Consider the following 22796-nt stretch of genomic DNA (forward strand, 5'->3'; position numbering starts at 1 on the left):
AAAAATAAAAAAAAAACTATGTGCAAGTATTAGTTCAAAATCAATTATTGATATATAATTTCAAATTTGTATTTAATATGATTTAAATTTTTGTATAGCATATAAATTTTGTATGTAATTTATATATTATATTTTTTTTAACAACCCATCCCATTTTTTTTCTTCATTAGTTTTATCTTCACTATTATACCTATTTGCAATTTTGCAAAGACTTTTTATTAGGTCAAGAACAAAGACTATTTTTATTTTACAAAAATGTTATTTAAACATAATTTTATAACAAAAATACAATAAAACTACATTTTTTAATTTTTTTAAATATTTTTTGCACGTTTCGACATCCATGTCTCTGACATTATAACATATCTATTTATTTTATATATGGATATGATTAAATATATATCAAAATAAAATCATGGTCGTTATCTACATACTCGAGTGATCAATCACATAAACTGATAAACAAAAAAATCACTAGTATATATAATAATCATCATGATCATATTCAATCTCGCCTATACCAAATGTACAAACCCAAATACAAAAAGAAAAAAACAAAGAGAACCAAATAAGATAAATAGATAGGAGTAAATAGAATTCCTAACACCCTAAACCATGAATTCAAAATATAAAAAATTTATTTATAGACCCTCATAGTTCTAAGCTAAGACCATGGAGACGAAGATTCCAGCAATAGCAGCAACAGACACAAAGGTATTAGAGATAGAGAATGCAGCTGATGGTGAGTCAGCTCCTGGTTGTCCCGGTGTAGCACCACCTGGGCCTGATGCTGGGCCATTTGGGCCTGTAGGTGCGGGTGGGGATGAAGTGTTTGGGCTTGGGGATGAAGGAGAGGGTGCTGGAGAAGTTGTTGAAGGAGAGGGTGTTGGTGATTTTGTGGAGGGTGATGGAGCTGGTGATAGTGATCCGGTAGGTGCTGGTGCTGGTGCTTGTGCTAGACATGATGTAGCCAAAAGCCCCAATATCACAAACAATTTGATTGCAACAAAACCCATGTTATATATGTTTTCTGAGATAGAAGAATGTTAATTAGAAATTTATAACTAATTAAGAAGGGATGGAGAGAATATATAAGATTGTGATTCCTCCAGATATATGGTTTGTTGGATAATTAAGTTTGTAATGTTCAAGTGCATAACTAGAGTATATATAGTGTACAATGTATATATGATATTGCTTGTGTGATGTAATTTTTGAGTGATAAACTGATAATGGGTCAAATACGTGTATAAAAAGAAAGAAGGGGTCAAATTATTTTATTGGAAAATGTTAAATAGTTTTCCGGTGTACTAATTAAACACATAAATGAGGAAATTTTATCTTGAAACTCGTGCATTCAATGCATTGAAAGTGTAAAAGTTGTTTTTATCAACGTTAACATTATGTTTTATTTATATTTTTAATATGTTTAACAAGTGCACCAGGTGCACCGCTTAACATTACCCTCATTTATTTCAATTTTTCCTTTGCAGGTGTTTGCAAGTTAGGTAATACGACAAGCTGTATATACGTACGGTTGATGACTCATGAGGTGTTGTTTGTTTGTACGTAACGCAGAATTTCCCCGTTTGGTATAACCGCGTTTAACCTTTCACACTTTGATTTTTCTACAAGTTGTTTCTAGATTAATATTTGCAGCATATTCAAATATTGATTTGTTCATGTAAAAGTTGTATGATCGGTGGATAAAGTCCAAACGCGGTTCCTTAACATGCCATTTCAAATTGCTGACTGCCGGATGTGGTCAGTTAACTGAATTAAGCAATAAGCTAACTTGTGTGATTTTTTTTTCTATTAATTTAAAGTGAATCATCTATAAGAGTGATCATCTATTTTATTTTCTCACAAAAAATACAGAGTTCATATTAGTTTCCGTGAGAAGAAAAAAAAAAAGTCTGCAACTTTGCAAAAATAAATCAGAAAAGTTAATCTGTGAATTATTTTGTACTATAACTAGTTTAAAGACCCGTGCATTCGCACGGGTCCATTGAATTTTATTTGATATTTAATGTAAAAAAATTATTTAAAATAAAATATTTAAAAATTTGTTATATAATATTGTTAAAATATAAGTGGAATTATTGTGTTAATTATTTCTTATAAACTTATTTATTTAATTTTTTTGTTTCAACGACAAATAAAATAATGGTTCCTTGTATATTTTTAATCAAAAATTAAAAATTTTATTAGAAATATTTAGGGTAATTTAATAAGTTTGATACTAAATAAATTTATTATAGAAATAATAATTTTATTATATTATTATTAACAGTTAGCAGTAAACTTTGTAGTAATATTGTTTATAAAAAAAATTGTTTATGTTTCTTTTCTTTTTTTTTATGAAAAAATTGTTTATATTTCTTTTTATTTCAGAGTATCGTTCTTTTTATTATTTCTATATTCCTATTTTTATGGGGTTTCTTCTTATTTTTTTCTATATTCTTTCTATATATTTTTTATTGACTAAAATTTCTATAATTTTTTTATTGTTTTTTCCTCTATTTTTATGTATAAATTATTCTGTTTTGTTCCTATCGATAATTTGTTTTGTTTCTATTTTTAAGCATATCATCTTTCTATATTTTTTAAAATTTTTTTTAGTGAAGGATATAAAACTTGCAATGGTTAAAAGTAATAAGGATAAATTAGTAACTTTAGTTATAATCGATTTTAATATATTAGTAATACATACATCAATGTGACATTGACTGTAAGTGGCACTATGAAAATGGATTATTTATTATTTAGTATATCGCTTATATTAAATCTTCTCTAATTTATTAAATTATAATAGATGATAAGACATTACAATATTACAATTGAATTTAAAGTAACAGAGAAGAAACAATAAATCTAATTTATAAAATGATATATAATATTTGGTATGTTATAGAACCAACGAACTAATTTGAATTTCCATCCCACATGGAAGATTGTTATTCTTGAAAAGGGAATCTCAATGGTTTTTACACCGCTTAGGATGGTTATCATTGGCTTAACCGTAACGAGTTTACTATCAATACAAATGAAATTTCTTGGAATTGGCTGTGGCACATTTCGGCGCCGGAAAAGATCAAGTTCTTTCTCTGGACAGCTCTACAAAATGCGCTCCCTACTAAATCAATGCTCTCTCACCGAGGAATGCTCCAAGATATCTTCTGCCCTAGGTGCAGCATGGACGAAGAGACAACGCTGCACTATTTAAGAGACTATGAATTCGTGAAGGGCTTATGGAAATCATTTGGATTCACAAACCAAACTTTCTTCCAAGAAAATAACTTATATAGCTGGTTGCGACATAATATCGATGGGTCATCTGTTTTCCCGTTTCTAGCTACAGTTTGGTGGTTATGGAGAGCAAGAAATCATATGTGCATGGAAAACAAGGTTATGTCTTACTTTACTCTCAGGATGTACATCAACAATTATGCACATCTTCGTAAAAAAAGCTTTTTCAATCTTAATGTGAATCTGGACACTCGAATGGTTCGCTGGAATGCTCAGGGGGTACAGGCATGATCTTGAGCGTTGATGGATGTAGTATCGGTAATCCTGGAGTTTCCGGTTTCGGAGGCTTGATTCAAAACTCGGATGGTGAGTGGGTACAAGGTTTTGCTGGTAATATAGGAATCTCAAATATCCTTCACGCGAAATTATTGGCAGTTTATCACGGTTTACCTTTGACTTGGGAGCTGGACATCAAAGAGCTTTGGTGCTATTCTGATTCTAAGACCATTATCAAGTTGTTAGCTGATCCTGTTAATGATTGGCACCACTATGCAGCTATTACAATATCAAGGATCTCCTTGCTAAGGATTGGAGGGTTAAAGTTGTTCACACCTTTCGAGAGGGCAACGTCTGTGTAAACTATTTAGCCAAACTTGGAGCACGAAACCCTGAAGTTTATTCTCCTATAGCTATTCCACCTAGTGGAATGAGTCTCCTCCTGCTAGCTTATGCTAGTGAGACTTTATTTTCTAGATAGTTTGTTCGTTGTTTGTTTTCGCTTTTCTTTCTCTCCTTGTACTAAAAAGAACCAAGAAACTAATTAAATCATTTGATACATAAAAATTTGAAGGTTCTTCGATCATGAACATACAAATAGTAATTATACTAGTTGGTTCTAACAACAATCAAAGAGCCATAAACATAAATAATATTGATAACTAAGCCATAAAAAAGAATAATTTACGCAACAATTGAACTAATATGCCAAAAATATACTTATTTTCAACACTCAATCAAAACATGCATAATCGTTGGAGCAAGTGTGGAAAATTGGAGGAAAATTGGTATAGATATAAATTCATGTGTTAAACTAATTGTGTAGTCTGAATTGAAAAAACTCATTTAAATTTCACATTGGAAGGAACAAAGGATTCATGGGTAACTTAAAGAGTTTGATTTAGTAGTATAAAGACATGTCTTAGATTTGGGAGGTCCTAGGTTTGAGCCGTGCTAATTCTCTTGGAGGGAAGCAAATATTATCTATGTAAATGCTCTAAGAACCATAAGGTCATCTAGGGGTGGACAAAGCCCGTAAATCCGGCCCAGTCCGTTGTACCCGAAAAATGAAAACCGAATTGGGTCGGATTTTGGCGGTTAAACGGGTTAACAGGTCCAAATCACGGGTTCCTTGACTACTGTCGGTCGGGTTCGGTCCAAGAATTTACACCTATGGGTATCCGAACCGACCCGTAATATAATTAATAGTACTAGAAATTCATGTGACGCTGCATAAGTAGACATGTGAGTAGGCTTTTGTTGAGTAATAATAGTTGTATATCACTACTTTCTCTCCTTGATTAGTGTTTCCGATTTTAAATATCATAAATTCAATAAATTGATTCTCTCTCTCCTTGTTGGCTTGTTCTCTCTCATTCTCAATTTTCAATTTCAATTCTCATCTCCAAAAACAAATACAGTTACACATCAAACTTCTTTCAAGCTTCAATGATCTAACAAGTTTGAAGTAGCAAAATTTTTCACAAGAAAGGGGGGATTGAATTGTGAACCTATTAAAATTTACCTTTTAAAAATATAACTCAACAGAAAACGTTAGAATGATCTCAGAAGGATCTGGTTAGCAGTAAAACTAATTCAAAGTGAATCGTGTGCTTAGTGTTTGCTCAAAATAAAAGATAAGGGAAGAGAGAATCAACACACAACAATTATACTGGTTCATCCCGAATAGTATGGGTTACGTCCAGTCCCTCACGCTCCGTGAGTATCCACTATAATCTTGAGATACTAGTAATCTCAAATTACAAACCTCCTTGATCTAAACCAAGATCAATAACCTTAAGCCCTTCAAGCTTAATATCTACCTCAGTCCTACAAACTAAGGTGTCACTCAATCAATAGTTACGTATTGACTTGAGCCAATCTTTTTACAATGAATTGTTCGGATCGCAAACTTTCAAATGAAGAGAAAATCAAGTTGAAAACCTAATAGAAGAATACACTCAGTTCACTCAATGATATACTGATCCAAGTATGTGATGTTAGAGAGCTGGAGTGAGAGTGGAAGAGTTTGATGACTTGTTCGAAAAAGACAAGTGTAGATCTTGAAATTTGTAGTTGAAACTCTTGAATCTTCAAAGCACCCAAGTGTGCTATTTATAGATGTTGTTTGTCCTTTGTTTCGTGGTCTCCAAGCAAGTTGGAGTGTTGCCAAAGACTAGCCGTTAGTCTTTTAAAAAATTAGATCAAATATTATTCGAATAATATTTGATGAGAGAGAATGTGCTTCTTGAGAATGTTCTTAAAATGATGATGTCATGAGGAGCGTGAGGTTGAGCATCTTTGAGCTATATGAACTTGTTCTCCAAGATTAAACATTGTTGAAGCCTTGGAGGATGAATTATAACAGCTGGATATAGTTGGAGAGAATCTTTCGATCAAGAGCAGGAAATTCGCTTGATTCTGGAACGTTCTTAGATTGTTTTCCCAGAGTATTTTCTGATTCTTGGCCTAGATCAAATAGAGAGGTATGCTTTGCTTGTTTTGTTTTCATGGGCATCAAGATATTCATGATGATCATATGATGATAGCTGGTCTTCTTATCCTTTTACTATTCATGTGTACTTGTAAAAGTACAAGTATCTTTTCCATTGTAGAACAAGGACACAGTAGTTTATTCTTTATGAAGTCCTTTGAGAAGTACCATTTCAAACTTGTTGTCTCCTTTTTCATTGGTCCATAAATGTCTTCAAATAATCTCTGAATAGAGCATGTGAGCTTGAGAAATAAATTGTCAAAGATATATTCATGTTTATTCCTTAAACATTACCAAATAGGAAACTTTCTTTTGCTATCATTTAATCTTTTCCTTAAATGACTTATATCCCTGTAGAGATTCTCTTCAATAAAGTCCTTTGCAAAAGTGCTTATTTGTCTCTTGTTCAGATGATATCAATTAAGTGCTTATTGTTAATGTATAGCTTTGCACGTGAGAAAAAGTGCAGACTGGAGAATGTTCTCTGATCATTCTCATAAACTTGCAGTTTCAATCAATTTAAGTGTAGTGGTATATAATAAATGAGCTTTTGTTCCTGTCTATATTAATCACTCAAAAGCACTTGTTAGATCACAAAAAGATCAGAATTCACTTAAAATATAATTAAGATGTTTGTTATCTTTAAAACATCAAATTAGGATTTTGCCTCAACAAAGTTCTCTCAGAGAAAAAAAATATATGCGGACCAACAAGTCTCATGAATCATCTCCATGAAGTTGATTTTTGCAAATGAAAGCCAGATCTAAGAAGCCACCGCATGTTTTCCCTCTCATTCCTCCTTCTCTCAATTGTGTTTAGTTGTAATTTTTATTTTATTTGTTCAGTTTTTAAAAGTTGTAATTTTTTGTGATGAATTTCTTGGTTTTCTCATTTCTTCTATTCTCTGATAATATTTTCTGGATTTTTTTTTTAAAGATCTATTTTGTCTGAAACCGCTTGAATCCACCCGTTAGACCCAAACCCGTTTAACCCGAATCCCAACAATGGTTCGATATGAACAACACTTCTTCACCCGTGGATTGGGGCGGTTTGAGGTTTTGGGCCCATACCGTACCGACCCAAACCGATCCGTTGTCCACCCCTAATTTGGACCGGGCACCATCCCCCACCCTAAATATTTTTCATAACAAAAAAAAAAAAAGATTTAGGGGTATCACTATTGATGCATCTAATAAAATAAGCAGCAACAACAACAACAACATGGTTAAACTAGCTATATGCATGAACTTGGTCTATTTAGATCGTGATGGAGGTAGCAAATATGAGTATATAAAAGGTTGATCAATCGTTGAATATAAGAAAATCTCTATTTCTTAGTAGAAAAAGCTTTAGCAATTTGAAATTCAACATCAAAATAATTAAAATCTGATAAATAATTATTTCACCAAGAAATTAAATTTATAATCATTATATTTTTTGAAAATTAAAAAATCTGAATCCGTCAAAAAAAGAAAGAAAATTAAAAAATCTCAAGAAAAGAATGTGATTGGTTAGGAGGAAACTCCAAGAGAAGAGTATAATATGGTTTTTAAGAATCCATAAAGTCCTTTCAATATTTTAAAATTTAAAAAATTTGTGTTATATTTTGGTAAAAAAAAATTGTGTTATAAATCCTTTAAAAATAAATACAATTATAATCTTTGAGATTATTTGTTTTTGCTTTTACAAAATAGTCTCTTAAAATCTCGATTGAATACACATAAGTTTCATAAATTGTTTGTAAAATATAAAATAAAATTCAAAAATGAAATAAAAATTCATAAATTTTACTCCCATGCCCTTGAAAGTTCATGGACGTAAAACAACCCATCCAATGTCTTCGCGCTAAAAAAAAGCGAACAGATTCAACTAATTCCATTTCTCTCTTACCCTTTCCTCACTCTTCCCAACCAAAAATTCTGTTTCCAAATTCCAACTCACAAATAAATAAATACCTAATCTAGAAACTTCACTTCCAAACGCGCTTTCACGCGCCGCCATAATCCACTTCGTATTCCGTTGAATTCAACACCATGGATCAACCGAAGCCGGAATCGGAAATCGTATCTCATATCGCGAACGGTGACTCCGCCGCAGTCAATGGATCTGGATCGGGATCAGGATCAGGATCTGGATCGGAATCGCAAGGTACAGTATCTTCGTCCGGTAGCTTGAAGAAATCGGTACATTGGAGTCCTGAATTGGTTACGGAAACGACATTTACGTCTTCTCCTCGAGGACAGCGTTCGACTTACTTCAATTCTTCTCCTTCTTTCAATCAATCTCCACCTCCGTTCAATGTCATGGGTTAGTATTCCGCTGATTTTGAATAATTGAATTTGATTTGCATGTGTATTGTTTTGTGTGTGATTGAATTTTGTTATTGATTGTGATCAGAGACGGTGGTGACTGTTCGTAATGTGCTTGGAAGATGGGGTAGGAAGGTGGGAGAGGCAACTCGAAAGGCCGAGACTCTTGCTGGAAATACTTGGCAGCATTGTACGTTTTCTGTTTGTGTTTAGTCCTTTGTTTATTGTTGTTACTCTGTTTCTTAGTTCTGAAGTAGATGTAAATTGAATGATACATTGGAGTAACCAATTAAGAAAATAATTATTAGAGTTGTACAAATTCAAGTATGATTGAGATTTTTATATGTATTTATTAGAAATGTTAACCAAGGCATTGGGCTCAATTAGCTAGGATGAATCGTTCAGGAATTTGATTCATGGTGGAAACAATTCTTAGTCAGACTTTACTTACCTCATGTCTGAACTCTGGATTACCGGGCCTCCATCCCTTGAGTATAAGATGATTAATACAAAATAAAAATAAAAATGTGCATTTGGTTTTTGTGATTACTGATTAAGGACCGCAACACGGTTCATCATATTGTGGGAATTAGTCTTTTTGCTAGACTCAGCTACCATTGGTCCCTTTATAGAAGAATGATCACATATTTATGATAAAATACTTGTCAGTAATAATGTGGTCCATAATTTTAAGGGGGTATATGTTAGTAATAATGCGGTCCATAATTTTAAGGGGGTCTATGATTTCTTGAGTTATTTTAACAGTGTTCAAATGTTCATGATCGTTTTAGTGATTTTCTATTTTGAGTTTTGGGTTGGTTTGGTCTATCCATATAAATGTTAGTGATGAATTCTCCAATGTTAGTGATCTTAGAAGCTGTTGTCTGATGTTGTATAACTTAATTGAACGTTTTCTTTGTGTCATCATTTTCTTTGTTTCCCGAGCATATTGTTTTGCTGTTTCTGTTTTACCAATCAATGAACTTGACGGATCTTCTTTGTCTTATATGCTTTTTTTTTGTCACTATCTCATTATCCACATGAATGTTCTGTATTAAATAACTGAAGCCTGCTTTTTATGTTACTTTGGTTTAAAGTGAAAACAAGCCCTAGTATGGCTGAAGCTGCTATGGGAAGAATTGCCCAGGGAACAAAGGTCCTGGCAGAAGGTGGATATGAGAAGATATTCCTTAGTACATTTGAGACTGTTCCAGACGAACGGCTTCAGAATTCTTTTGCATGTTATCTATCCACATCAGCTGGTCCTGTAATGGGAGTTTTGTATATATCCACAGCAAAGATTGCATATTCTAGTGACAATCCTATTTCGTACAAATCTGAGGACAGAACAGAATGGAGTTATTATAAGGTACATACTCGGTGCTCAATCATAGAAAAGGGCAAGAATTGGCATTACATCATGAAATGCTATTTTCCACGACAAAATTTTGGTGTAGTCTATCTGAGTGGCTTCATAATATTTATTTGAGCTGTTTTATGTTTAATTTAGTGTTAATGATGAGAAGTGTTATTAAGTTTGATCTTTTTTACTTCTTATTGATATGCATCGCAATATTAGGAAACATTAGTAGAGTTATTTTGTTTTAGGAAACATTAGACAATTAGTGTGGTTTTTAATTCAGTTGATTTGTGGATTACTCTTAAATAGTACTTTTTTTTAACCAACTCTTAAATAATACTTAAAAACTGAGAATATCTATTTATTTTCCTTCTTTATAAAATAATAATCCTAATTACCTTAATTTTTCTGTTTTCCAAAACTTGCAACAACTTATTTTTCACATCCACTTGCCTTCCGTTTATTAAAATGCAAAGCCAGTTAAAACAATTTCAGTTAAGCTGGCTGTATTACCAACATAAAGGCAGTCTTAATTCTGAGAATTAATGGAAAATGACTGGTTTTCCTACTATCTACCACTACCACTCATTTTATCAGGTGTAATTACCAATTTCAATCATTTATTGCTGTTAAACTCCTTCTCTCACTGTCACAGTATTTTCCCAAAGCACGTGGCCACCTCAAGGTGAAACCCGGATTAAAAGGAACTTATTATTAGAGATATAGTTGCCTCATTTAGTTGGCCAGCTTCCAGTTCAGTTGTAGAAAGGGTTAGTTGCTGTATAATTTGACAGGTATATGTTACTTTGTGGTAATTAGAGAAAATAAGGCATAGTCTATGAACTGAGGTTTTTTGGAGGTTAAAACCCTTGTAGTTCTGCATTTTGTTCTGTGATTAAGTAGATTATGCCCTAATTATTTGTAACTGTTAGCTTTTAGTTCATAGTTTGTCAAAGGGTTGTAAGTTCTAACAGCTTCTGTTAGATTTAGCCGGCTGTTTTAAGTCTTCTTCAACTGTACTGCTGACTCCATAAATGTAACAATTTGTCACCGAGTTCAATAGAATATGAAATACACCATTCTTCAAGGATTTCTCTCCTGCATTTTACTATCCTTTACTATATTTCTAGGATCATGCTCAGATGCTCCAATGTTATCTAGAGCTGGTGTTCTGGTATTGGCTTCCTCGGTAAATCAAGGTTCCTCAATTCTTTAGTCCGTTCCTTTATGTTTCCTCCACACATGCTCACATCAACTAATCTCACAAAAAACATTTCTCAATCTGGTCTCTCAAGGCACTCCAATGTATGCAACTTCTAGTGACGGATTATGGTGTTTCTGCTTCTGATTTACCCACTCTAACTGTTCATGTTACTACAACTGGTTTTTCAAATACAGTAGCCACTACATACAGTCTATGACATTGTAGGCTTGGACGTTCACATTCTACCCTAGTTTAATTTGTTTTCAAACTTTAAAATATGTCATTTCTAATAATAAAGGTGCTTGCAGTTTTGTACTGCATGCTGCATGGGCAAAGCACCTTGTTTTCTCCGTTGCTCCAGCTACTTAGTACTGCACAACCTCTTGAACTTATCAGTTATTTGCAGGGGGCCTGCACTTATGCTGGCATTCTCTGGTGGTTTTTCCTTATTGCATTTCCTTTATTGATGCCTTTTTGGGATCATTTATCTTATAATCTATCTCTACACACATCGCCACCAAAATGGGATCATTGAGTGCAAGCATTGACACACAATTAAAGCTTGCTTATCTTTCTTGACTCAAGCTTCCTTGCCCTTCAGATTTTTGGTACCATGCATTCCTCGCTATAGTTTTGTAGTTTAACTTACAAATCAATTCCCTAGTATATCTGGAACAATACATTCCTTACACAGGTTAACCTATCAATTTTTTTTTAGAAGGCCAGGTCTAACTATCAATTGATTCCCTATTACATCTGTAAAAGTTGATGTTTCCTTTGTTAATTTATTTCACAAGTCCCCTTACTATACCTTTCTATAGGTTGTTGTTGTGCACACTATCGTTATTTGTGTCCTAATCCTAATCATCACAAGTTAAAATGTTTATCCCCAAAATGGCAGGGTCAGGGTGTACAATTCTAAGGTTGTCTTGTTTAATAAATTTCGGTTCCCCTATTCTTCATAGGCTAGATTCACACCTCTTCCTCCATAGACCTCTGCTCTATCTCTATTTCTGTCCCTCATCCATTTCAGTTACAAGAACTGTTTGCTTTTGTAACTGATAGCAATTAGTTTTGTGTCTATTACAACTGTAACATCATTTAGTAGTTTTTGTTAAAGGAGAATGGAGTTACTTGAGTTCCAATTTTCTATTCCTAGGGAGAGGTTGCATGTGCTGCAAGCTTTCCACTGCTGTCATCACTGGCGGTTACAAACAATTAGGAGTTGGTTAGGAAGTAATGATTCTCTACTTTTATTTTCCTGTTATTGTGCACCTTGGCTTGAGCTATATATATCAGCCTTCTACCCAAATTACATTTCATGAATAAGAATGAGCTTTTGTTAATTCTTCTCCCTTCATTTCATTCATCTGCATTCTCCTGTTAGAGTTAGTTAGCTGTCTTCAGCTGTAATGCAAACTCTATTGATGTTAGAACTGACCACTGAAATTAGTAGAATATAAATAATGTTTCTCAGATTGCTCTCAGGTTTCTTACTTTCTCACAATTTTATTTTACGGTCTTGGTTGGATTCCTTCGGTAAGAAATTCAAATTACACAACACTGTCCCAATGACTTACGAAGTTTAAAAAGATTAATCCATGCTTAATTCTTACATGCTACTAACATATATTGCTCAGAACATGTTGCATAATAACATAACACTTACTCCTCTCTTTTTCATTTCAATTTTTGTGATCTAGAATAATATTGCATCAAGTGATATATTTCCCATTGATGTGGCATATTATGATGATTGCAGGTAGTCATTCCACTACATGAGCTAAAAGCAGTGAATCCTTCATGTAATAATGCTAATCCTGCTGAAAAGTACATCCAAGTGATCTCTGTCGACAATCATGAATTTTGGTTTATGGGCTTCTTGAACTATGATACCGCTGTTGGCTTCCTGCAAGATGCACTTCAAACAGGCAAAGTAATATTGTCAGAAGCATAGTCTGTTTATACATTCTAGTTTCAAACCAGCAAATATATGTCATGCCTTTATACTGTAGGCTTGGAATTGTTGATAAACCAGCTAATTTTTGGCATTTTTGTTGATATGAATTTACTGTAGGATTCATACCTCGGACCATTTATGGGGATCGATTGGAATAGTTAGAAAAATGGTGTCTGGATTTTCTCTGTTTCTCGTATTGTTGCGTCAGATTTGTAACGGAACTAGTTAGCAATTATAGTTGGTGAACTATTGTTTTCCTCTGTTTAAAGGTTCATAGCTTCATATTATGGATTGGTTTCATATTTTTATGGGAATCTTTTTCCAAAGAATTTTGTTGAGATGGAGTTTCACGCCAGAATTTAATTTCTTTTTTTGGGGTGGAAGGAAGGGAGACGTTTTTAATTAATAAGTGGTACTAATGACTATTTTACAACTGTTTCTTAGGGATTTAAACTTGATAATTTGAGGTTACAAATTACAATGCTAAACTATTACCACTAAGTTAGTATCTCAAGCGTGTGTAATGTGAGGATTATAGAAATTATGAATTTTTTCTTACTTTATATGTTTTTGTTTAACTAGCTCAATTAAATACGTCAAACTATAAAACAAAATACTCAGTAAATGTTACCAAAGTTCTCTGAAAATGGCCGTGTTTATTTCTCAGAAGTTTTAGGACTGTGACTGAGATTCTACTATTTGGCCATCCAGAAACAGCAATACTTATTACTTATTAAGAATACTGACAAACAAAATGCTTGGAAATCAAATGCATAGATATTTCTCAATTTTAGTCTTTTGATAACTTGATTATCCTTTATTAAAAGTATGAGATAAAAAGCTTTCAAAATTATCCTTTATGGGAAAAAGAAATTAAAAGAACTGGAAAATAGAGAGTAAAGAAACATTATTTTTATTGTGTATAATGATGTATGTCGTGGATGGTTCCCCCCCACCACCCATTTCTCTTCTCACTTAAAAAATTCCATTTTTTCCACTTGAAAAATACTTCGAGTTGACTTTCTCGAATTTTTTTGCCTTACTTTCGGGGGGGAGACGAGAAACATGGTGGGGGTGGTGGGAGAGAAACCATCTATGTTGTTGTTTTCTTAATTTTGAGTAAGACAAAAAAAAAAATCATTCTTGTTGGGTTTTTCTTTTACTTTGGTGTGGGTTTGGTTTGGTAAGGCTAAGCGGGTTCAATCAAACCTTACCCGCCTATTTTTTCTTTCTAGATATGTTTTCTGGACCGTGGTTCAATGTAGTCATAAATTTATCGATTACAGTGTAGTCGGTCACTTGTTGACCGTCCCATTAAGATCAAACGACTTAGATATAAAATATGATCTTAAAACTCGAGTCGTCTGATCAGACGGTACATATTTATTGACTGCATGTAGTCAACTTCACAGAATCCAAATCCATTTTTTTTAGTGAATTTCTCTCTCCTCCCCCGAAATCTCTCTCGTGTACCGTGAAAATTCAAAAATACTCCATTTGAGTTTTAGAACTCGAAATGTATCTTTTGAGTGTTCAATTTTTAGGACGCAAACTGCATGAATACAAAAAAACATGGTGCATAATACATGAACTTTTCATTTGAACATATTTAACAACATAGTACACCGACATAACATAAGAATCAACAACATAAATATAAATTAAAAATATCAATTAAACACAAATAAGATCATGGATCAGCTAAATTAATTACATCTTAATTGAGTTCAACTATGCACACCCCGATTTCATCAAAGGTCCCTTAAACAAATCAAATTTGAATATGGGTCCGTTTGGATTACCTTTATTTTTGACCTTATGCAAATAGATTATGCAATAAAAATTAGGTTTTATGTTGTTTTATTTTACAGTAGGTTTTATATTATTTTATAAGTTCACACTAATGAAAATTGTATTTTTATAAGCTATTTTATCAAAAACTACTTTGACAAACTTATAATAATACATAAAAATTTGCATAAACTATTTATACAAGCTCAAAAATAAGTTAATCCAAACGAATCATAGATATCATGAAGCACAAGAATTAAGTAAAGATAAAGATAAGTGTATTTAAAAACAAACAAGAAATTAACAGCCAGTAAAAGATAAGTAAATTAGTAAAAAAAAAACCTATAACTAACCACAATAAGTGGGTAAAAAAGAACAACTCTTACTAGTGTAAGTGTAACACAATCAAAGGTCAATTTTACCGGTGTCCTCGATTTCATAGTCAAACAAACTCAAACTTGTTCATTGTTTCCGTCGTCTCAGTCTTTTCTTTGTTCCTTCCGATCCTCCACCGTTCCTTCCTTCACTTCATCTCATACATTCCTTCCGATTTCACACTCTTTAATGGCTTCAATCTCTCACGCATTCACCACCACCAACAACAACCCTTCCCTTAATCTTCCTCACAACCGTTCCTCTTTACTCCGTCTCTCTTCTCACTCTTTCCCCCGTAGATTCTTCAACAATGTCCGCATCTTTGCACAACACACTAATTCTACTTCAACTTCCATTGATTTCAATGATCCTGATTGGAAAATCAAGTTTCAGCAAGATTTTGAGTCACGTTTTCGTCTTCCTCATATTACTGATATTTTCCCTGATACTCCTCCTATTCCTTCTACCTTTTGTCTCAAAATGAGGTTTCTTTCTTTTTTCAGTTAACTTGGATAACTTAATTATAATGAAATTTATTTATTATATGTTGTTGTAATGCATGTATTTTGTTTTTATAGAACCCCTATTGGTAAAGATATTCCAGGTCATTATTCATTGGATGAAGAGTGGCATGGTTACATTAATAACAATGATAGAGTGCTTCTTAAGGTATGATTGTTTATGTTCTTCTCTTAATTAATGTTGTTTTATGGGCCGGTTTCGATAAACAACTTATTTGCAGCTTATAGCAGTAGGGCTTATCATGATAAGTGCTTATGTATAAGCTATTTTTATAGCAAAAGATCAAATAAAGATCATTTTTTTTATATATGCTATTAAGCTAAGTTCTCCGAAACAGTCTCACAAAACTTATGTCGGTAGATAAGCTCAAACAAACCGATCCAAAGAGAGCCTAAGTTAAGTTTGTTAACAGTTAATTAGCTTAATCAACACATGTTGTTTTCAATAGTTTTTTGTGGAATTAGGAATTATCTTTATATGTTAGGACACACTACACTACTATTATTAGAAAAACCTAAGTTTTAGGTTGTTAAGAGATGTGACTTAATGCGTCAAAAAAACAAAGAAAGAAAAAGAGATGTGACTTAAATAGAGCTTATAGCGTAGACAATCATCATTCATCACCTTACAAGTTGGTTTTGTTGGATTGAAAACCTAAAAGATACCAAAGTTATCCTAGATCCGTGAAGTAGTGTATTAGGGGAAATTCAAGTCTCATATTGGTTAGAGATATGACGTAGTAGGGCTTGTAAATTTTAGACAATTGTCACCACTTGTATCGTCTATGCATGTGAGATGTATTGGGAATAACTCAAGTCTCACACCGACTAGAGATATGACTAAAAGAGGGCTGATAGATCTTTACACAATCCTTATCTTACAACTCAGTTTTGTTTGGTTGAGTTAAGCCAAAAACCTAAGAACTGTATAAGACTTCATCCTGAATTGAGAACTTAACATGTGCTTCGTGATTAAGATGCTTAAAAGACTTTACAAGATCATGATGTGATTCTGAATGCTGATTTTCTGTTTGTTTTGATCTTTCAGACAATAAACTATTCGTCGCCTAAATCTGCTGGTGCTGAGTGCATTGATCCCAATTGTACTTGGGTTGAACAATGGTAAAGCATTTGTTTCTGCAATTTTAAACATGAATATAGTGTTTGATTAAGCATATATCCGTCACTTATTAATGAAACTATTTTAGTGTTTGATTAAACATATATCAGTCAGTTATATATGATTGTTACTTAGAAGGTAGGTTTGAAATGCTGTTTAGAGAATGTATTTTTTCAACATTTGGTTGCTCATACTATAATTCTTAAAATGTCTTACTAAAATCACGCTGGATGTAATATTGGTGGTAAACCTCCTTCTTGGTTGATTGAATTCTGGCGTTGTTTAGTAATGTATAGATACAAATAAGAGAAGCCTTATTCCACTATCTTGATGAATAACTTTGTTCTATTGGGTTCTACCCCAAAACCTACAGGTCTTCTCTCTACATTCCGAAACCACCTAAGCCAAGTTTCCACTATCTTTTTCTATGATAGGTGCTACCTCAGCTCTCTCTAATGTTGTCATTTCTAACTTTATCATGTCTAGTCTAGTAGGGTTACCACATCCAACGCAACATCCTCATGTCCGCTACGCTTATTTTATTCTCGTGTTGGTTCTTTATTGCGCAACACTACATCCCATACGACATTGCCGGTCTTAATAAAATTTGTTGGACATTAGAGTGTGTTTATGCATAATCACCTTAGAGCTTCTTTAATAATTAACTTCTATTTCTAGGTTATAAGATAGTTGTGTTACTTTTATTTTCTGGTTTCAATATCCTAGTAAATATTATTTACATTTAAATGTTGTTTTTCGATTATTAGTTTATATGGTCTGAGTTTTCTGAAATCTTGGCAGGGTTCATCGAGCTGGGCCCCGGGAAAAAATATACTATAAACCAGAAGAAGTAAAGGCTGCAATTGTCACTTGTGGAGGGCTTTGCCCTGGTCTTAATGATGTCATCAGACAGGTTAGTTTTTTGTCAAGTTATTTTTCAGAAAGCTTTAACTTTTTCTTATAAAAGAGGGAACTCTAACATGTGCATTTGAAATAAAGTTAAGATAGGGAAAAGTCGTTGGAGAAAAGTAACACTCTAATTTGTACTTATTATATTTATTATTTTCTTGACTATTACTATTAGTCACCACTAAATTGTTTTGCAGAATAAAATGCTAATGTGTAAGCTATTGACCAACCGACTTGAAATTTATTTTTTGCTTTGATATAATCGTCTTTAATATGTTATTATGACGTGCAGATTGTAATCACACTTGAAATATATGGTGTAAAAAAGATAGTAGGGATTCCTTTTGGTTATCGAGGATTTTCTGACAAAGAATTGACAGAAGTTCCGGTAAGCTCGTGCATCCCTCCTTGCCGTTTTTGGTTTTACATCAGTTGATTATCTAAAGAAATAGTTTGTCGAACACGAGTTCCCAACGACCTCTTTAACTATAGTGTGCTATCATTCACAGCTTTCGAGGAAAGTAGTTCAGAATATTCATCTATCTGGGGGGAGCTTGTTGGGAGTTTCAAGAGGAGGACCTAGTGTCAGTGATATAGTGGATAGTTTGGAGGTAAGTGATTCTGATCGATCTAATCCATTAAAAACTACTTGATGATTTCATGGGATACATGCTGGTATTATATAATTTTGACTTATATTATCGTATTATTGATTTTCAGGAGAGAGGGATCAACATGCTTTTTGTATTGGGTGGAAATGGCACACATGCTGGTGCAAATGCAATTCATAATGAGGTTATTAATCCTCTAGACTTTTGATCTATTTCGAGTTTCTTGTGCAAAAAAATATGTTGGAATCATACTATTCATTGAAATTGATGAGATTTTTTATTTTTTCAGTGCTGCAAAAGACGGCTCAAGGTATCTGTCATTGGAGTACCGAAAACTATTGATAATGATATTCTATTGATGGATAAAACTTTTGGATTTGATACTGCCGTGGAAGAAGCACAAAGAGCAATAAATTCTGCATACATTGAGGTAAATTACATCATATTCTCTGTCACTCAACTCAGTGCAGTAATTGTTTCTATTCAGTTCACATTAAAATATTAGTGTTTCTTACCTCATTTTATTAGGCACACAGTGCATATCATGGAATTGGGGTTGTGAAGTTGATGGGCCGTAGTAGCGGGTTCATAGCAATGCAGGCTTCCCTATCTAGTGGACAGGTTGACGTATGTTTGATTCCTGAGGTATGTATGATAAAAATTAATCGGACGGTCTGACTTTCTTCATAGTAATGATAAACTGATACGAGTTTTGGCTGTGGTTCAAAGGTACCTTTCAATTTACATGGCCCTCATGGTGTATTGAGGCATCTTCAGTACCTTCTAGAAATGAAGGGATCCGCTGTAGTCTGTGTAGCAGAGGGAGCTGGACAGGTGATTTTCGATTTCTAATTAACAAATTAGCAAGTTGTAATTCATGTCATTACCTTACAATATTGTCAAATAGCGGTTATAGCGTAACGGAATTTCAACAAATTGCTATCGTTCTGCAATATGCTATTTAATACAAAATGTTTAATAGCAGCTATAGCACGGTAGAGTAGCAGAGTTTGAACAAACTACTGTTTTCTGCTATCCGCAATTGACAACAATGTTCTCTAGCAACCTTACCAAAAATTATTACTGAAATTTCTTTGAAGACTTTTACATTCAAACATAGAAACTGGCTAACGGATAATTTTTTTTGCAGAACTTACTTCAAAACACTAATGCTAAAGATGCATCAGGAAATATTGTATTTGGAGATATTGGTGTATATATTCAACAAGAGGTTTGTATTAATGGTTTATGGTGCTCAAAATAAACTAAGGTGGTTGATATATGATGATGGAATGTATGTACATTGTTGAATTTGACAACTTATGAAATGCTGGCAACTTTTGTATTTCAGACAAAAAAATATTTCAAGGAGATCGGTGTTCATGCTGATGTAAAATATATTGATCCTACATACATGATCCGTGCATGTCGAGCAAATGCATCAGATGGAATTTTATGCACTGTACTTGGACAAAATGCCGTTAGTCTCTCTCTTTCTCCCTTTTGTAATTGTTACGATGGCAACAAAGATATTTGAAACTGTGAAATTATGTCGATATTGATTCATTGCTATTGCATTGCAGGTTCATGGTGCATTTGCAGGATATAGCGGCATTTCAGTAGGCTTATGTAACACTCATTACGCTTACTTCCCAATCCCTGAAGTAATATTGCATCCCCGGTTGGTGGACCCTAACAGTCGAATGTGGCATCGTTGCTTAACTTCAACCGGCCAACCTGACTTCATCTGATAATTACTCTCCCTTTCCAATAAATTCAAGAGGTTTTCGATTTCAAACCTCCAAAGAGTATTATATTATAGGAAGATAGCTTCAAATTATGTCTAGCAAATTTGTCGAAACATTCATATGTGAAAATAATAGGAAGAAAAACATTTTTTCCTTGGAAAAATTGGTTATTTATTTGTATAGCATGGCAGTTTCATAGTACTGCCTTCTGGCATTCAAATCACCATTTTAGTTGTATCATCACCAAGCAATATATGCTTAATTTTGATTGATTTGTAACATTTATTTCTCCCATATTAAGGGCTAAATTTTAATGGAAGTACATATGCTCATGAACATGTGTAGTCTTTTGAAATTCATCAGTATAGTTTTTTTTTTTTTGTTAAGTAGCCTAGTGGCTAGAAATTTCACCTTTAAGATGGATAAGTGAGATGATCGGGGTTCGAACCCCGGTCCCCTGCATATATAATGTATTGTCCCTACCAACTGAGCTCAGCTCACGGGGACTTCATTAGTATAGTTTTTAGTGTATAAATAGATGCACATATTTTAAGAATTTGTGACATATGCTTTTATACAAGGGGACCAATCTTGAAATTCTTGCATGGATAACACCTCATTCTTATGCTCAACCAATTAAAACACTACACCACATTAAAACTAAAATAAATAAATAAATTAAAATCATCTCTTTTATTAACTAATCATTCTCCCCGTCAAAAAAAAACTAATCTCTCTCTCCCCGCTCCCCACTTTTTTCTACTTCTCCGTCTCAAAATAAATGACATAGTTGACTACTGTCATGTTTGCCAAGGTACAACTTTAATCGTTAATATCGTATATTATATTTTATTAAAAATTATATATTTTGAAAATATTCATCGAGACAAATCAAATAGCATCTCATATGTTAATTTTTGCATTTATATATTAACAGAAAAATATGGTCAAAGTAGATTAAATGAATAGTATACAAAGTGAAAAATAAATCATTTATTTTGGGACGGATGATGTATCTTTTCCCCTTTAAATCCTCTTTTTCTTTCCTTTTGTTTTTAATTAAATCAGTTGTTTGGTGAAGATTCGTAGAAAAAAGCCATTGCGGCACCGATCTTCTTCTTCTCTGCTGCTCTTCTATGTACTCTCAGTTTTTCGTTTCTATTTAATTTTGATTTTAAGAAAGGTTACTTATTTGATCTCACTCTTACAATTACAATGAAGGTTATTCATTTTGTGGATGTGATACAAATTGAAATATGGCGACGATTGATTCATGATGAGAAATTAAGGGATGTAGTTTTGTCAGAAAAAAATTAAAATTGATGGGGGCAGTGGTGATACTTAGTGGGTAGTTGGGTGCAATCATTTTTACTTTTGAGGGTTGTGTGATCGGTTAAAAATAAGGAAAATGCTTACTAGTGTCCGGACACTAGTTAAGGATCTAAACATGGTATAAAAGTTTTAGAACTTGTGTAATCTTACTTTTTTAAAAGTACAAATAATGTTCTTTTCAATGTAAAAGTTACGGTATCTGTAATTAGTGCCACGAGGTAATAGTTAAAAATAAAAATGACCCCTTCGTAAAGAGGAGATTGGTGAAAGAGAAAGGTAATAAAAAGAGGAGATTGGAGAAAAATAGAAGAAAGTGGGGAGAGCAGAGAAAGAGAATGTTAGTTAATACAAGAGATTATTTTAATTTATTTATTTATTTTAGTTTTAATGTGGTGTAGTATTTTAATTGGTTGAATGTAAGAATGAGGTGTTAAGGAAGTATCCATGTCGGAATTTTTCATGTAGATGCTTCCTTTATTTAATTTTTTTTGTTAGTAGCTTAGTAGTTAGACTCACACATTTAAATGTGGATAAATGTGGAATTCGGGTTTCGAACTCCAACCACTCCAATTATATGTGTACTAGCTACCATTTGAGCTGCACTTATGAGACAAAATAGAAAATTTTAATTTGTTTTTTATTTAACAATGTATGATATTTTGGCAACTTTTGTATTTCAGACAAAAAGGTCTTTCAGGGTATGTTTGGTTGTGAGAAGAAAATGAGAAAAGAGAAAAAAGGCGAGAGGGAGTTTGAGAAGAGAGAAACATGTGAGAAATAGAGTAGATTTAATGTGTTGTTTGGTATAAGAGAGAAATTATTATATTAATTCTGCTTATAAAAAAAATTATTAGATTCATTTTTATCATGTCCTCAAACATGTTCATTTAGTGTCGGTATTGAAAAATTCAATTAGGAAATCAATGAAGAAGATATTGTGGTGGGATGGGTGAAATAGAGAGGAGTCGGTGAAATAGAGATAGTATTTTATTTCTATGTTTTATTGTATTTTTGCCAATTTATATATGTACCATAGATTTAATATAACGGCCAAGAATAAAGCAGCTGAGGGTGTTGCAAGAAAATTTGGCAGCTGATGATCCAAATCGAAAAGCATGCAATTGTTGATTATTATGAGCATTTTGTATCACAAGTTCTTTATGGGTTGGGATTTAATTTCTATGGAGGAACCACTAATACTCTCAACCTTTCTTTATATATCTTGCCAACAAACTCTCTTTCATCTTATTTGGACTGAGATATGTCGACACAATGAAGAATAAACATCTATGTTTTAACAGACTTGACGATTGGTGAATTGTGGACTAGTATAGGTTTACCCAATTAAGAACACGTCCACGTCATAATATAGACTTGGTGATTAGTGGACTGTGGATTGATAAAGGTCAATCTGATGAAGAACAAACGTCCACGCCATAATAGACTTGATGTTTGGTGGATTATGGACTGAGATATGTCGATCCAATGAAGAATAAACATCTACGCCTTAACAAGCTCGACGTTTGGAGGATTGTGG

At 33.1% G+C, this 22796-nt stretch overlaps 3 protein-coding genes across 4 annotated transcripts; all 3 read left to right on the plus strand.

Moving 5' to 3' along the window:
* The first annotated feature begins 309 nt into the window (after positions 1–309).
* Positions 310–1154, plus strand: LOC123924490. The gene has a single exon (XM_045977396.1). The coding sequence runs from the start codon at positions 673–675 to the stop codon at positions 1048–1050; it is 378 nt and encodes a 125-aa protein (XP_045833352.1). The 5' UTR covers positions 310–672; the 3' UTR covers positions 1051–1154.
* Positions 1155–7768: 6614 nt separating this feature from the next.
* On the plus strand, positions 7769–13178 carry LOC123924491 (GLABRA2 expression modulator-like). Of its 2 annotated transcripts, XM_045977397.1 has the most exons (5): positions 7805–8326; positions 8417–8518; positions 9426–9697; positions 12655–12828; positions 12970–13178. In XM_045977397.1, the coding sequence occupies exons 1-5, from the start codon at positions 8053–8055 to the stop codon at positions 13012–13014; spliced, it is 867 nt and encodes a 288-aa protein (XP_045833353.1). In that variant the 5' UTR covers positions 7805–8052; the 3' UTR covers positions 13015–13178. The 2 variants fall into 2 exon arrangements, with proteins under 2 accessions (XP_045833354.1, XP_045833353.1); XM_045977398.1 differs by having other exon boundaries at positions 7769–8326; positions 12655–13178.
* A 1848-nt stretch (positions 13179–15026) lies between these two features.
* Positions 15027–20265, plus strand: LOC123924493 (ATP-dependent 6-phosphofructokinase 5, chloroplastic-like). Its single transcript, XM_045977399.1, has 13 exons — positions 15027–15503; positions 15597–15687; positions 16588–16661; positions 17461–17572; positions 17861–17956; positions 18078–18179; positions 18289–18363; positions 18469–18609; positions 18708–18824; positions 18909–19013; positions 19330–19410; positions 19531–19659; positions 19763–20265. Exons 1-13 carry the CDS (start codon positions 15208–15210, stop codon positions 19928–19930), a joined length of 1587 nt encoding a protein of 528 aa, XP_045833355.1. The 5' UTR covers positions 15027–15207; the 3' UTR covers positions 19931–20265.
* Positions 20266–22796: the final 2531 nt, after the last annotated feature.

The sequence above is a fragment of the Trifolium pratense genome, linkage group LG4, assembly GCF_020283565.1.
Source record: "Trifolium pratense cultivar HEN17-A07 linkage group LG4, ARS_RC_1.1, whole genome shotgun sequence".
Taxonomy (NCBI): domain Eukaryota; kingdom Viridiplantae; phylum Streptophyta; class Magnoliopsida; order Fabales; family Fabaceae; genus Trifolium; species Trifolium pratense.